This window comes from Pleurodeles waltl, chromosome 10, assembly GCF_031143425.1.
Source record: "Pleurodeles waltl isolate 20211129_DDA chromosome 10, aPleWal1.hap1.20221129, whole genome shotgun sequence".
Taxonomy (NCBI): Eukaryota; Metazoa; Chordata; class Amphibia; order Caudata; family Salamandridae; genus Pleurodeles; species Pleurodeles waltl.
In genome coordinates, this window is record NC_090449.1 from 914,072,004 (window position 1) to 914,087,832 (window position 15,829).

The window sequence follows — 15,829 nt, forward strand, 5'->3', positions numbered from 1 at the left end:
ATCCAGTCGCTACGTCTCTCCTGCCAGGCGATCAGGTTGCTATGCAGTCACTGGCCATCTTCCGAAGCTCCTCGTCTGTGAGCCGGCAGCTTGTGGTTTGCAGTTGCTGCTCTGTTGGTCGCACATCCAGGGTGTCTTTGACAGGCTGCCACCTCCGGCCTCTGCAGCACGGGTAGATAGGCTACACTCACCAGCTGGCCTCGCGGCAATGCAACCACCCTTTTGTTGGCTTGGGCTGGCTCCTCTCCCTCTTGGGGGATCTTAGTGTGCTGCAGGGGAGTAGATGTAGTCGCCGCAACCAGGATATTATTTCATAGTTTGACGGACCGTGGAAGAGCTGCATTAAAGCGAGTCTGGCGTGACAGCTTGCTTGGCCATGACCCCAAGGCCTACCCCTGCCATAGGGTAACATTGGTGATTCCATAATAAAAAATTAATACATTGTAATTCTAAACCTGAGGTGGTAGGTTGTCACATATGGTACCTATGAATTTGTAATTATAAGCCCTCTTTAATGGTAAAGTTGGATTTATTATTACAAGTTTGAAAATGCCACTTTTAAAGGGTTGGCATTAGCCTGCCTTTAGCCTTATGTGCCTTTAACCTGCTTTAGGTCACATGACTGGGTGTAATTGACGGTTGGGACTTTTTCAGTTCACCCCAGACAGTCACACAATAGGGGTATTAGCAGAATTTGGATGGGCAATTAACTGACTTGATGGGAGGGCAAAGCTAACACATCCCCACTTGCAACTGAATAGGCTGGACCTTACCACCACACAATAGGTTTAACAACCTTGTATTGTCTGTGCAGCCAGCCAGGAACCAGGGCAAGGGAGGCAGTAAAATCCTGGAACTTCAGAGAACCCTTCTGGAAATGTCACCCAACTTCTAAGAGCAGGGCACCAAGGTATAAAAAGAGGGCTCTCAGCCCTGCTCCTCAGTTCACTACTGGACATGTAGAAGGACTCTCAGAAGACTGCCTCCTGCTGTGACCGTTTGTGCACTCTGCCAGACTGCTACTGTACCTGAAAAGATGGCTTTTCTGCCTCAAGCCTGCTTGGGACCTTCAGAGACCAGTCCTGCTGCAGAGCTCTGCATCACTACCTACACCCAGAAGTCCAGAAGTGACTCCAAGGGCAAGTTCAGCTGGTCTCCTGTTTTGAACCACAGGGACATATCAGGCTCCCACTAAATATCTACCATGTATCTAGTAGAAAAGGGGGAACTGAGATATGGCCACCACATGATGAATTGGCTTGTGTCGGCAGATACTTCTGCTTCCAGAATTAAGCAACTCCGGAAGAAGCATAATTGTTTGTCCTGATGAAGACCCCGGATTTCTTCAAGTACACTGTAATCTAAACCAAAAATCCAGAGGATCTGTAATATTATGACTGTGTTTTGCTGTGGTCCGGTGCCTTGCTTTTATAAATATTTGTCCTGATGAAGACCCAAGGTTCTTCTTTCCAATTGTGGTCAAAACATCGACTTTCATATGGTCAATCGCTGTTGCTTCAATTAGACATTTGATTGATTTATTCTTATCAAGTTCCTTTGTTTGGGCTTGACCCTTTGTTTGTACATGTTATATAAATCCATGTTGTTTCACTTTATTCAAAACATTCTGGCACGCCGCCAGTCTGAGTACTGTTTCGTACGATAGATCAGATTCTGTTCATATAGACCATTGTTTGGTTCTAATACACCTCATTTCAGTATTTAAAAAAAAGTTCTTGTGACCCTTCATGAAATTCATAATGTTGTTTTGAATAATTTGTTATTGCATTTCCCATAACCAGACAAGACGATTTTCACTTTATGAGTCTTCCAGGCAGAACATTTTTCTACATGACAAATACATTTTTCCCTGCCATGGATCATTACAGTGCTTTTAAACTGCATCTCAGCCACATCAGATGGAAATATGATGTAAATACACTCTGCAACCCACATATAACATTTAACTTCCATGCCAGTGGTATATTTTTTACATCATCTATCATGACCTTAATGGAAAGTTAAATAATCTAGTTGGGTGAAGACCTTTTTAACAGCACCATTTTAGACACACTGCAGCATTGAGAGGATCATTGTTCACATATTTTTAAGATCAGCAAACAAAGGGTCCTAAAAAAGGCAAGAAATCAGAATTGACAAGGTGACTGTACTATAAGTATGTTACCCTATGTATTTGTTTATGTATTTTCCTTCTGTACGGAGCAACACTTTAAGGTACAGGTCCTAATTTGGAGTTTGATGGATGGAATACTTCGTCACAAATATGATGGAAATCCCTTCCATTGTATGACAAGTGCCATTGAATATAATGCATTTGTAATACAGTGATCAGGATATCTATCGCATTTGTGATGGTGTATCCCAATTAACCAAATTCTAAATCAGGCCCAGAGATGTTTTTACACAGTAATAACAATAGCAATTTGTTGATCATACAATGAACAAGAAAGAGATTGAGTAAGAGGAGGAATGAGAGAATGAACAAAGCTGCTAGGAAGAGGTTGTACTAGGATGGGAGTAAATGTGAGAAGAAGAGGAACAAGAGCGAGAACAATGGGGAGTGTCACTATGAGAAACGAGGAGGGAAAGGGCAATGGAGTGAAAAGCAGGAGGAAGGTGGGAGAAGGAAGCATGTAGAATAGGAGGTAGCAGGAGAAGGAGGAAGAGAAATAAAGGAACAGACGATAGGGAGAAGTATAGTAATAGACAAAGGAAAGGGGCAATGATCGATTAAGGTCGATCAAGACATTCACAGAAAGGGGTGGGAGGTGAGGTAGTGACATGATTACTTACTTGAGCCTACTACCCCTCCTGCTATATAGGGCATCAACCAGGACTCTTCAGTCATATCTCTCATAGGCTTTTCATTCAATCTGACTTAAGTTGTAACCTATCCGTTTGAGGTCAGCCTTGTCTCCTTGGCACCAGACGTTTCTTGGCCTTCCTCTTTTCATTTCCCCTTGAGGGTTCCACGTCAGAGCTTGCCTGGTGGTGTTTGATGCAAGCTTGCAGAATGTTTGACCAATCCAGCCTGAGTGTATATTGATGATGTCTTCATGGGCAGAGAGGTGGATAGTCTCCTGTCATAGGTTCTTGTTACTGATGGCTTTAGGCAGCAGATTTGGAGAATTTTCCTCAGACAGGTGTTGATGAAGGTCTGCACTTTGTTGGTAGTGATCACTCTTGGCCTCCAAATGGCTGCTCCATACAGAAGAACCAATTTTACACTGTATTAAAAAGTCTGATCTTAGTTTGCAGCATTAGGTATTTGGAGCTCCAGATCTTCTTTAGCTGAATAAAGAAAGCCCTTGCTTTGCAGATTCTTGCCTTGACAACGGCATCAGTGCTGACTTGCTTGTCTGTGACACTGCCCAGGTAGCTGAAGGCCTCAATCAGTTCTAATGCATCACCTGCAAAAGCAACTGCAATTGTGCTGGCGGTGTTAGCCTTCAGGATCTTGGCTTTTCCCCTGTGGATGTTGAAGTCAAGTTGTGCTGATGTGCCTGCCACCTTGCCGGTCTTCTCTTACATCTGCAAATAGGTATGGCAAAGTAGGGTTGGGTTGTCTATAAAGTCCAAGTCGTTGAGCTGTGTCCAAATTGTCCACTGGATTCCATTGCTTCTCCTTGCTTTCGATGGCTTCATGATCCAGCTTAGGACCAGCAAGAAGAGAAAAGGTGAGAGTAACTCTGGCAGACTTTAGTCCTCATTTTGAAGTCTTCTGTGAGTTGTTCTCCAGGAACTATCTTGCAGTTCACTCCCCTACTACCAAATTATTCATACCAGCTTATATGGCACATTGTAGTGGTGGAGGAGTATTCCAAGGTGTCTCTCTGTCCATTCTGTGGAATGCCATCTCATAGTAGATGAGGTTGACATAGGAGTGGGGAGTTCCATTCCTTTAACTACTCAATGCAGAAGTAGCGATTGGGTCATGTTAAAGTGGAGACAGCAGGGACAAGGAAATGCGTAGAGGGTGACAAGAGGGAGGTGATGATGGTGGAGAGAGAGTGGTGGGGGAGGGAGAGATAGCAGAAGGGAGAGGGGGGAGTGCATGGGAGAACAGGTGCTTTACTTTTAAAAGGTTACCTTTGGCTCTGGGTTTCTATTTTTCTTACACTTCCTTTTCTTGATGGATGACTTCCTTCTTGAAATTTTACTCAGTGTACTTACTACACTGTTCCTTCTTACACCAGTTTCATTAGGAATGATGGCTTGGATGTTTTCATCAAAGGTGCTAAGTTCATCATCTGTTTCTATCTCTGTACTCTCCTCTTCCTCTTCATCACTGTCCTTTAGATTCTACAGCAAACATAAAATCCAAATGTCAGTGTTTGTGTATTTTACTGGCAATGCCATATGCACTTTTTGTGGGTTATTTCCTCAATATGTAGTGATATTGTTGTAAATGCAATACAACTACACATTGGTGATTAGAAGCCCACAAATTATTATTTTTTCCTTTTTTTCTACAAGGAGAAACATCTTTCCTCACAGGCATTGCATTAACCCCAAAACACATTTGTGTGAGTTACTTACTTTTTCCATAAGGTTAAGGAATTTACTTGGGCATTTGGATGGATCTCAACCAATGTCCAGGGCTGAAAGGGTGCGTGAGTGGTTTGTGACTGCCCACAAGCACATAAATGTACATTGTTTTACAGTTTTAGAACATTTAATTTGAATGCTGGCTATAGGACACTGCTTGTTTAAAGATCTTCATCAGTCCTGGGTCCTAGGGAATCAGAGCACAGTTGTATACATTTGAGATATAGCCAATGCTTAGTTTGAGCCAGGTGTGACCGGCACTTACTTTTGGGGAGGGGCACCTATTTTTATGCATTAGTTATTTAGAAAGTGCAAGAGAAGGCAAAGCACATAAATCAGAAAGACCGAGGAAGAGAAATATGGGAAAATGTTGTTACTCCCTGGTTCCCCCGACCTCGTTCCATTCATGAGATGTGGACATGGATATTTCTCAGGCAGAAAAAAGAACATAAGGAATGCTGGGACCCTACTCAACCCTATTTATTCAGTACCTACCCAGCATTCGTTCTGTTCTTTTTTTCTGCCAGGTCAGAATGTACGTGGAGTGATGCTGCTGCTCTTGTGGGGTGGTGGTGGTGCAGATTCCACTCAGGAGCTACCCTTCATGCAGGGCAGTGTGGGTGACATTTCTCAATGTTCGAGTCCTTCTGCCTACGAGGCTTTGCAGAAGGATGCTTGGGCAGCAATTTTACCTTCATGATGGCATTTCCTTACTGTGTGCTCCAGGGCAAAGGACTCCTGCTTGGCATTTATGGAGCATCTGCCATTCGAGCAGGAAGATGCGCTGCAGCTGCTGCTGCTTTTGCAACCCAGGAAGCACTTGCAGGGCAGCACCTCTGGGGATTGACGGCCTTCTGGGAGGATGTGTATGTCACGCAGAGAGTTTGGAATGCACGTCTGTTTTAATGAGCATTTCTAGACTGTGGTATGGTGTGCTGGTGCCTATATTTGTCCAGCCCTGAGGATATGTATGGCATAGCGGTTGTGTTTGCTGTTTTTTCTACTTGCTATTGCTTTTTGGCTGTGGTTTTTCTCCTGTTGCTGGGGTGAGAGTGAGGACTCTAGACTCAGGTGAATGATTAGGGAGACACTGTTGGAGATTGGGGCTCTGGTTGCAGTAAGACTTTTCTCCCTGACCCATCTTCGAAGTCCTCTGGTTCAGATCATAAGGGGCCTGGTTCTGAGGAACAGAAAGGGAAATACATTGCCTGCAAAATGTTGCTAAAACGGATAAGGCATGTTAAAGTTAATATGAGGTTTTCTGAAGAGGAGGTATTGAATACCTCATCATCGCAGTGCACCCCTATATTTATGAGGTCCTCAGGAATGAATGGCGGGACCCTAACAAGATCATGTTGCCATGCTTTATGGCCAAACTGTACTTCTTGCAGGATATGCAGAATGACTCATTTACTCCATCCCAATAGATTTGTTTGTGACCAGTTTTGTGGGACAGATGTTTCTGGCAGCAGATGTAGTCATTAAGGATGCAGTTGATAAGCAGGTGAATGCTCTGGCTCGCATCTGGCCCTTCAGGCGAGGATTTATGGAATATATGTGGCTCAGTCCCTCGTTATAAATATTAAGTCACTGCATTGGTCCCTTGATAATTTATAGATTGCTATGGGGTTCTGGAGCAGACCTAGATGGAACTGGAGTACATGTGTGATATCTTCTTTGCTGTAGTATGGGTGTTGGCTCCCTGAGGTGGGGCTTGTGTGGCTGAACAACGGAATTTGGTCCTGAACTATTGGAGGGCTGATTCAATGAAGAATTCTTCTACCCTCAGACTGCATTTCCAAGTAAATTTGTTGTTTGGGCCAGAGCTGGAAGATAAACTGCACAGGCTCTTTATGGAGAAGAAACCTTCCTCCTCCCTTAAGTTGTCTTCTGCTGACAAACAATCTCTGAAGCCTAAGTCCCTTTTCACCAGCCTTCTTGACGTCAGTTTCCCAGGGCCCAGGGGAGGTTCTCCCCTGAAAGGTGTCAGGATAGGAAAGCGACGTCCCCCTCTGAAGCTTCTCTCCTGACTTTATGGCAGAGCTTGGATCTGTGCTTGCCAGGCATCTCCGTCACTTCTTTCTAGCCTGGGAGGCATCTACTTCAGATGCATGGGTGCTGAGGACAGGTTATCAGAGAGAGAGTTTAGCACAACTCCTCTGTTGAAAATGGCCCTTTCTTCAGGGTGATCCCTAAATTTTCTGCCTTTCTCCTACTATTTTTCTGACTATCTTTTTGTTGGCTTTAGGACCCTGGGTAGTTTACCACTGCTAATCTGTGCTAAAGTCCATGTGTTCTCTCCTCTCAAACTTGATATAATTGGCTTACACCTGTTTGGCTTATTAAATTTACCAAATTTATCAAAATGAAGTGCTATTAATGAGCCTCCAGCACAGATTTCGGCACCCACAGAAATAGCCTTTCAAACTTGTCTCAGACCTGCCACTGCAGTGCCTGCATGCGCACTTTACTGCCACATTGACTTGGCAAGTCAAACTGCTTGCCAAGGCCTGAACTCTCCTTTTACTACACCTAAGTCATCCCTAAGGAAGGCCCTAGATAGCCCTAAGGGAATGTGCTGTGTGTGTAAAGTGTAGCACATATATTTGTATGTGTTACATATTCTAGTAGTGACAAGCAGCCTATTTCGTTTTTCACAGCTGTGAGTGCTGCTCCTCTCATAGGTTTGCATTAGGAATTCCCTTATACATGTCTAAGTGGTAGTTTCTAATCTGTGAGTACCAGTGTGTTTGGCATGTTTGGAATGTTAGTGAGAAATCCTGCTTACTGGTGTAGGTGGATTTACATTACTACATTAGAAATGCCACTTTTAGAAAGTGGGCATTTCTATGTGCTTATAACTCTAGTGCTTTGAAGCCTGACTCAAGTCAATGTTTAGGGCAGACTGACAGCTACACGTTGTACATTCTTTCCAGATAGCCCTCACACAGGAGAGGCTGAGTGCATCTGCATACTGATAGTCTTCCTGGGATGGGAGACAGGGAGGTGGGCACATTTACATTTCTATAGGCAGGTGTCCTGCCCTCACACAAAGGACTCTGTTTCCCATGTACTGATGGTTTTAGCCTGAGTAGTGGAGATGGGAAACTCCTGGAACTGTCAGCCCTTGCAGGAAACTTCGCCCACCTTCTAGAAGTAGGGCACCAGAATATTAGTACCAGGGCTCTGACCCCAGGTGTTGGAGCACATTTGGAGCTAGGACCGAATCTCTTGCAGGGGAACTTCTGCACTGAGGGACTTATCTGTACTGCTCTTCTGATGTTGCCCTGCTGCCTGAAGCACTGGGTGGCCTAAAGGGTTTAATGAATTGCTTTTCTGTTTGTTTCCCTGCTGCTAGCTGCTAGATGCTCCCTGATTCTTGTCTAATGAGATATGTGTGGGATGGGTAACCAGATGCTGCTGGCTCTACATGCTGCACCACAGGACTGCTGTGCTGCCAAAAAAGATCACCATCTGGACTATTTATGCTCTGTTGTGCTGACCTGCTTGCCTGTTCGGCTGCTAGAGACTCTGCCACTTTGCTAAACCCAATGTGCTGGTCAGCTGCCTGCCTGCCTGTGCCCTGTGCTCCCTAGGGTACTCCTGTGACAAGTGAGTGCCCGAAAGTGGCTGTGGGACTCTGGGTTCCACCACACCATTCTCTTGCAACAAGTGCAGGGGAGCTCTTCAGTGGTCTCCTTTCCCCATATATCCGCCATCCCCACAGGTTGAGCTGTGTAGCCTTTCTGCTTCCCCTCATGGCTGTGCTCCCTTCTACGCCAGTGCCAGGATTGCAGCGGAGTTCCCCTTGGGAGTGTGGTGCCACATGAGCATATTTGTCTACCAGGAGCCTCGAATGGAAGATTGCACACCTGCCAGCGCGGGTGTAGCACTGCACCATCTCCGTGAATCCAGTGCACCAAGCTTAATTGGGGAATAACCATGCATGGAAGATCTCCATGTTTGGAGCCATCTTTCCTTGATGAGAACAGTGTGTTGTGAGGTGCTTCTCTGCAGTGAGAGAAACAGTGTGTGAACAGGCCAAGGAACCAATTCTGTCTCTGGTGTGGGTTTGTTGTTGGGCCGACAGGAATCCTCGCACTCTTTCAGGATAGAGTGGGTGCTGTGGCCGTCCCAAGGGCCCCATGAGGCTGACGTCACTGTGTTTCCTCCTGCTTCCCTTCCTTCGTGTGTTGTGCTTGGGGACATTTGTGCTACATTTAGGACCCTGGGAGTGACACAGGGCTGTATTCACAACCAATGTGCATCTGAAAACACTGTATTAGATGTCAAAGTTGCACAGGAGTTCCTGTACATGGCATTGTGGGTTTAAAAAGCATTTAGCAGTAACTACTGTGAGGGTCCAGCGGACTGCTATTAAGACTTTTGCTACCCTTGGGAGACCCTGGCTGATGTTAATGATTTGGTGTCACAGCTGTTGCATTGTTTTTCCCTTTTCTGGGCTTTGTGCCAGCCTCTTTTAGCCATTGCCTCATCTGGAGGGTGTGACTTTAGCCAACAGCTCAATGTGCAGTCCTCTGTCCGCAGCATTTTGAGGATGCAGGAATGCAGTTTTGCACCAAAAAGTATAGCGCCGGCTCAAAACTTGGGCTACAGTCTTAAAAAAAGGCACTAGCCGGGTGGGGTGGCAGATAGGGATGCAGGGATATATGCATCAGAAAATGACGCTATCCTGGTTAGACGCAAAAAAAATGCCTCTAACCAGACTAGCGCCATTTCCTGGCACACAACCACCAAAAACATGACTCCTGTCTTAAGAAAGACAGAAGTCATGCCCACCACTCCAATGGCCAGCAATGGGGACAAGTGTCCCCTGGGCATGGCCATTGTACCTTGTACCGTGCAGGGGGCCCCAAGTTACGACCCCCAATGGCAAAAAAAATATTTAAAAAATACTTACCTGGGTTGGAGTCCTCCATCCACTGGTGTCCCTCTGGTGGGGGCGTTCCTGGGGCTTGGGGAGGGCATCTGTGGACCCATTCCATGGTATTTAATGATGGAAATGGGTCCACGGGTCCCCTAATGTCTGGTCTGACCAAGGCGTTAAATAATGGTGCTAAGCAAGCTAAGCAACAATATTTAGCTCCTCCTCCCACCCCTGTGTCACTTTAGCACGGGGTGATAAATATGGGGCTATGGGGATAACACCATTTTTGCGATTGGAACGCCTATCTTGAATCTCACTGATGCAAGGTAGGTTCACTCATCCAAAAAATGGTACAAACTCCTATATTTTGACATTAGACGTGTCTAAAGTCAAAATATAAATATGGAATTTAGTTTGTGCTGAATTTGAGTAAAAAAAAAATACACAAATTCGGCACAAAAGGAGTATAAATATGGGCCTTCGTTTATTAGCTTCATCATGGCTGCATTTTTCATATTTGAGCTGCCATTAATTTTTGGAGCAACCAACCATTTCTTGTTTTCAGCTGCCACTAGCCAACATGCTTCACGTTTTGAGCTCCCAACAGGCTGCACATTTCGTGTGTTTAGATACCATCAATCAGCGCATCTCTTACACGATACCCCGATATGGGTTTCATATTTTGAGGACGTGTTTATGTCTTCAGCTGCTGACGGACACACATTACATCTTTTCATCAGCTGTCTGGCCGGTCACTTCCCAGACACCGGGTCCTTGATTAGGATTCTTAAATTCAATATAACACAGTATGCAGTACTGTTGAACGTGCAGTGTAATGAATTGGCCTTTTCGTTCCTGTCCTTAAAAATATAATTAGTGTCATTAGTGTTAATTTGAGGGGTCAGCTAGGTATATTGGTAATACTGATTGAATGTGAACATGCATGAAGTTGACACTTTTCATTCCTGAACAGATGCTTGTGTCAAGGGTGTACTCATAGCTGGCATCGTCCTGTCCACTGTAGAAACAACGCCTCTTCTCTGTGCTAGTCGGTCCTATTATTCCTAATTTCGTACAAATGAACATCACCAAAATTGGGACAATAAATGTAAAGTTGCCGAGTAGAGTAGGAGTTTTTGCCCTAATTCTGAGAGCTAACCGTGGATTTTGGAGGAGGGCCTATGGGTTAAAAGAGGCTCTCTTTTTCGTTTTGATATGGAGATTAGTAGGAAATGCTCGCACAAGGTCATCCAACCAGGCACTTTCACAAGAAAATCTACTTTTTTAACTGGTATGTTTAATCAAAACGCACAATGCTTGAAATAGTAAGTCCCACCTCTCCTCTAATACAATGCATCAAACCGGGCGTTTAGGCTGACCTTTAAAAAAGAAACGACATTGAGGCACAGTGAAGCAATCAAGTTATACAACCATCCCTTGCACATTACATATTATGATTTCCCTGCTGTGTGGTCTCTAGCACAGCTCGACTTTTGTTCAAGCGTTCATTTCTTCTGGGAGTGCAGTTAGATTAATGGGAAGTTTAGCTACTACTGTGTGTTGACTGTTTTCTGCTTACTGTTGCTATTTCTCTCACCTCATGCTGCTCTGTAGTTATTGCCAGCGTCCTGTCTGCATCAGTCAGGGAACCACTTGAGAGAGCATAGATTGGGTGTGGTACTATGTCTCTTAAACATGAATGCAAAAGGGTGGGGGCTCTCTGGTGACAATACATACGAATAAGCTGAACAGCTGGATGTAACGTTTTAAGTAAACTACATGTAATCATCGTTTTGAAAGTATGTTGTTGATGGAAAATGTCCCTCTATGAAGGGTCAACCCAAATGTTTTGCCTATAGCCTCCTCTTTTTCTAACCTCATTTTTTTAACTTTAATGACTCTGGAAATGACCCCTGCTAACCATTGCTAAAGTGCATGTGCTCTCTCTACTTGCCAAGCCTTAAACTCCCCTTTTTAGATCTCAGCTCTAGACGGCGCGCATGCACTGTCTTGAACCAAGACCTGCTGTTATCTACATCTCGGGCTTCAGACCACCCATAGGCTTGCCATTTGCTGGCACCACCATCGCTCCATTTTTTTATATCACCATTTGAGAAGGACATGCGTATGTCATGCCTCTTCCGGCGATTATCCCTCCCCGAGAGCACTGCTCAAGTACTGTAAAGCTACCTAGCAGTAATTTTTTAGCTTTCATTTCAGGACTACTTTATTTTTTTATTTTAAATGGGTGACTGACCTGCCATACATTAGGAGCACTGTAGCCCGTCTTTATTATTTTTTTGTTTAATTGCTTGTCACTGCCGTTTTGTTTAGCATACTTTCAGCCCCCTGTTCTTCTACACCCACCCTCCCCCATCAGTTCTTGTGCCAGTAGCATGCCTCCAGCACAACACAACAATGTTTTCAACGTTATGGGGATCCAATACTGGTTAGTGTCTTGACCGGCTCACTACTACACCCAGTATGAACCTGCCCAAACAACATGGGCTGTTTCACACACTGCCCTGCCTGCTCGGGCCCCACTAGTCTGCCACACACTAACCTAACTTTATCCAACTAGGGTTTTGTGACAACACTATCTTTGAAGCATACGTATGCACTTGATGTTGGCTCTTTTTTTTTAATGATTCACTGAGGACATGTAAATTGCAACCTATTGTAATAATTTTATTTTTGCTGATGTACGATGTGACCCGTCTGAGCCATAATATTACAGCCTGCTATTCTCATCATTACCTCTGTGTGCTGCTGATTTTATGTTGCAAACCTCATGCCACTAAAAGCCTCCCGCATCCCTCTGTAGGGCTGCGAAACACAACGTATGGGGTTTACACTATGTAGGAAAAACAAATAAAAGAATGAATTTTTCACTGATCAACAATTGTTAAAAAGTATTGGTGGCACCTGTTCACTGGCTGTCGATTCACTTGTAGTAAAGCAGAACTTTGTGGTATGATGGGAAACTTAGGGGAAATAAGGGAAGTTAGGAAGCGCAAACGAAGCTGTGCATAAGGAAAGCCATGAAGAAGTCAGTGTGCTAGACGCTAGCCACAAAGGTGTCAAAATATCCCTGCATCGCAGTGAGGAACCAAGGTTGCGCTCCTAGAAACTGATGCATCACCTTGCAGCATGGAAAGACATCACCCATCATCTGTGCTGTGCCGGAAAAAGTGACGCAGCGCCTTATTTTTCAATGCATCTCCACCTCTGCGGCTCCTGTGCATCGTTATTTTTGATGCATCCCAGGTACTGTTTGTTACAAGGATACAATCACTGATTTGTAAGGGTTAAGACTCATTTAAACTTTTAAAAAGTGATATCTTGGCTTGCGTATATTGGATTTATGTTGTTTTGGTCTTATTTTATTGAGATAAATGCTATCTATTTTTCTAAACTGGTGTGGAGTAATTTCTGTGGTGTTTTCACTGTGTCACTGTATGAGTGATTGCCCAAATACTTTACACATTGCCTACTACGTTAAGCCTGTCTGTTCTGTGCCAAGCTACCAGAGGGTGAGTACAGGATAATTTGGATTGTTTCGTGACATACCTGACTAGGATTGCGGTCCCTGCTTGGACAAGGATGCACACCTCTGCCAACTAGAGACACCATTTTTAACAGTTATGTTGTAATGTTTTAGAAGTATTATTATTATTATTGAGTATTATAATCATTTGTTTTTCAACTATAAGCAACAGAATTAATTTAAACTACAGTATATCCTAGTTTTCATTATCTTGGCTAAGTGAAGGCCACAATTATTTTTCTTTGCCTAACCTTCAAAGTGAAATTGCTTTTGCATGTTTTTCTATGAGCTGTAAGTGTCAGGATCTGAGGTCGAATTAATGAAGAACATATTGTGCTGGAGAGTTAAGAAGATTTGCTAGAGGCAACACAAGTAGAGAAGGAGTAACCTGGACTGATGGTCGTAACTTTATTGAAGTTCCTGAGAGTGTGAGGGTGTGAAAGGTCAATATGGAAGGTTTCAGAAGTCAGACTGTCAATTAAATATGATTTAAAGATCTGTTTTTCAGTGAGGATGCTTTTGCAATGATGCAAGCCTTTGGAGGAATAGGACTTAAAATTGTTGTTTAGCCAGTGAAAGAACCAGATTATCTTTGTCCTTAGCTGAAAGCAAACCTTGCCAAGAGGTATCACTTTGACTTAGTTTCTCATGTGGCTTTGTTGTGTAGCCTCTTAAGCTATAGTTTTATACACGTTATTTTAGCAGACTAGGCCTGCCATTGTGCACTTTAACCTAAATATGTTTTATTCTAGCTTTTTTATAATATTTTAACAATAGCCACATTTTGCGGTCCTGTTTTATTTTCTCTATCTAGCTGTTCTTAGCCTATGTCAGCACTGCCTTCTTTAACAAGACATTTCTTTCACTCTGTGCTTTTCTCAAGGCTGGAGTAAGATAGGTTGCAGGCAAAAGTGGTAGGCTTTGTCTCCAATGTTCACAGCAACATATACACTCTTATGTGGGGATCCTTTCTTGGAACATCTGCTGTTTTATCTTAAAAATACTACTTTGACCCATGTACGTTAGAGGGAGATTCCTGCCAGATGACCACAACTGTATGCTGATTGCTGAGTGCTTCGCTGCAGCTGCTTATGTAGACTACAGGCCTCTTGCTCAGGTATGAGGGATGATGTCTTCCCAGGGGGAAACTGAATGGCAGAGTTAGAGCTTAACATGCTGTGCTCAAACATAGCCTAGGTAGAAAATATCCTTTACAATCTTAGTGACACAATGGTAGAGATATTTTTGTGTTTTACTCTCCTTGTCACAATCTTAATCTTATTGTGCTTCATCATCCTAGTTATTGCAATTCATGCTTTTTTATCTAAGACACACTTACTTCAATAAAACCTTATTGAACCTTACTCTGGCTCTGATTGTCCTTGCATACATGAGACTAATGTAACTGAGAGAAACGGATGAGATCTGAGTGACCACGCTTACCCTGAGGAGTCATTTATGTCATGCGCCCGGATGCCCGATTGTCCCTGCTCTTGGGTGGGGATGAGGCACTGCTAGTTAGCTGGAAGAAAACATGTACTAGGCTGACAGGTGTCACCTGGTGTGGGTTCAGAGTCAGTCCACCGCAGTACAGGTGATTCTGCTGCCCAAATCCAGTAGTCTCATTAGGATAGTGAGAGCCTACGCAATAGCTTCATGCCTCTGCACCTTTCTTAATAGAAACCTCTATAGAAGTTCTGTTGTTGACTCTTTTCTCTGAAAACGTTAGTATTTGAATAGTTAAGAAGTTAGATTAAATGGTCAGGCAGGAGAATTTGATTCTAGATTTTAAACATCATTGATTTGCTGCATTAACGCTATTGAGATACTTGTCTTGTATATGTTTGTGAAGCTCAATATAGTACAACACTTCAACTCTTCTTTGGTGATTGTGTACATCTACACAATAGTTTTGAAACTCATTTATGTAAGTTTGACTTTGAGTCTGTATTAACGCCCTTTGAAAAATTTAAGATGGTCTCTGAAACTTAATGTGTGGCTAACTGAGTTACACTGTGATTGCTCTGAATATTAAAATGCAGGTTCTCCTCACCCACGGAACTGAGAAGAAAAGATTAATCGGACCACAAATTTATAGATAGGACCCAGTGCTGGCTCAGATGGTAGCAGTAATGGATGGTTCTCTTTCTGAAAAGGGAGAACTAGAACCATAATCTAGCTACAGTTAGTTCCCAGAGCCCAAACTCTAGTGCCCATGTCCAGAGTTGGAGAATCAGTGAAGTTGCAGAAAAGAGTTGTGTTGGTAGCAAGAGCGTCAGTTTTAACAGGGCTGTGCACGGCAGTTGGTCATGCTTAGCTTGCGGTGATTATGAACTTAGATGGTGTCTTGCGGAGATATTTTGTGTGTTTTGTAAATGTGGTGATGTATAAAGAAGGTGAAGAGATTATCGGGTCCGACTTGGCCTACGATCCTGGGATAGTATGAAAGGTGTAGAAGAACCCATATTATATTGTTTGCTGAGGTTGCGTTCGTTGTGGGGTGCAGGCAATGACACAGTTAAGATAGTGGTTTACTTTTGTGTAAATTTGAGATGATTGGTATAGCTGATCTTAATGCACAGGGTGAAGCTGTACTGATTAAGGTGATACGCTGCAGGACGAGGTCTCATCAGAAGTGTTTGAGTAACTTTACTGTTTGGTTGAAGCTCTCCATTTTTTAGAGGAGCAGACAAGAGGTTGTTGTATTGCATTTTGTGTACGTGTGTTACATTGCAAAGCGGTGTGCTTGCAGACTGTAAAGGAGGGGAACTGCTGCAAGGAGCAAGCTCTATGTCACATTGTGTCACGCTGGTATAGGTTAGTTG

General features: G+C 43.7%; 1 protein-coding gene across 8 annotated transcripts in view; it reads right to left on the reverse strand.

The window, feature by feature from the left end:
* Positions 1–15,829, reverse strand: part of LOC138262021 (ATP-dependent translocase ABCB1-like) — a 920,359-nt gene that overhangs the window by 478,227 nt on the left and 426,303 nt on the right. For all 8 annotated transcript variants that reach the window (XM_069211673.1, XM_069211677.1, XM_069211676.1 and 5 more), the window contains one exon: positions 4,111–4,323. In XM_069211673.1, the coding sequence (XP_069067774.1) occupies positions 4,111–4,323 (213 nt within the window). The remainder of the gene's footprint in view (positions 1–4,110; positions 4,324–15,829) is intronic.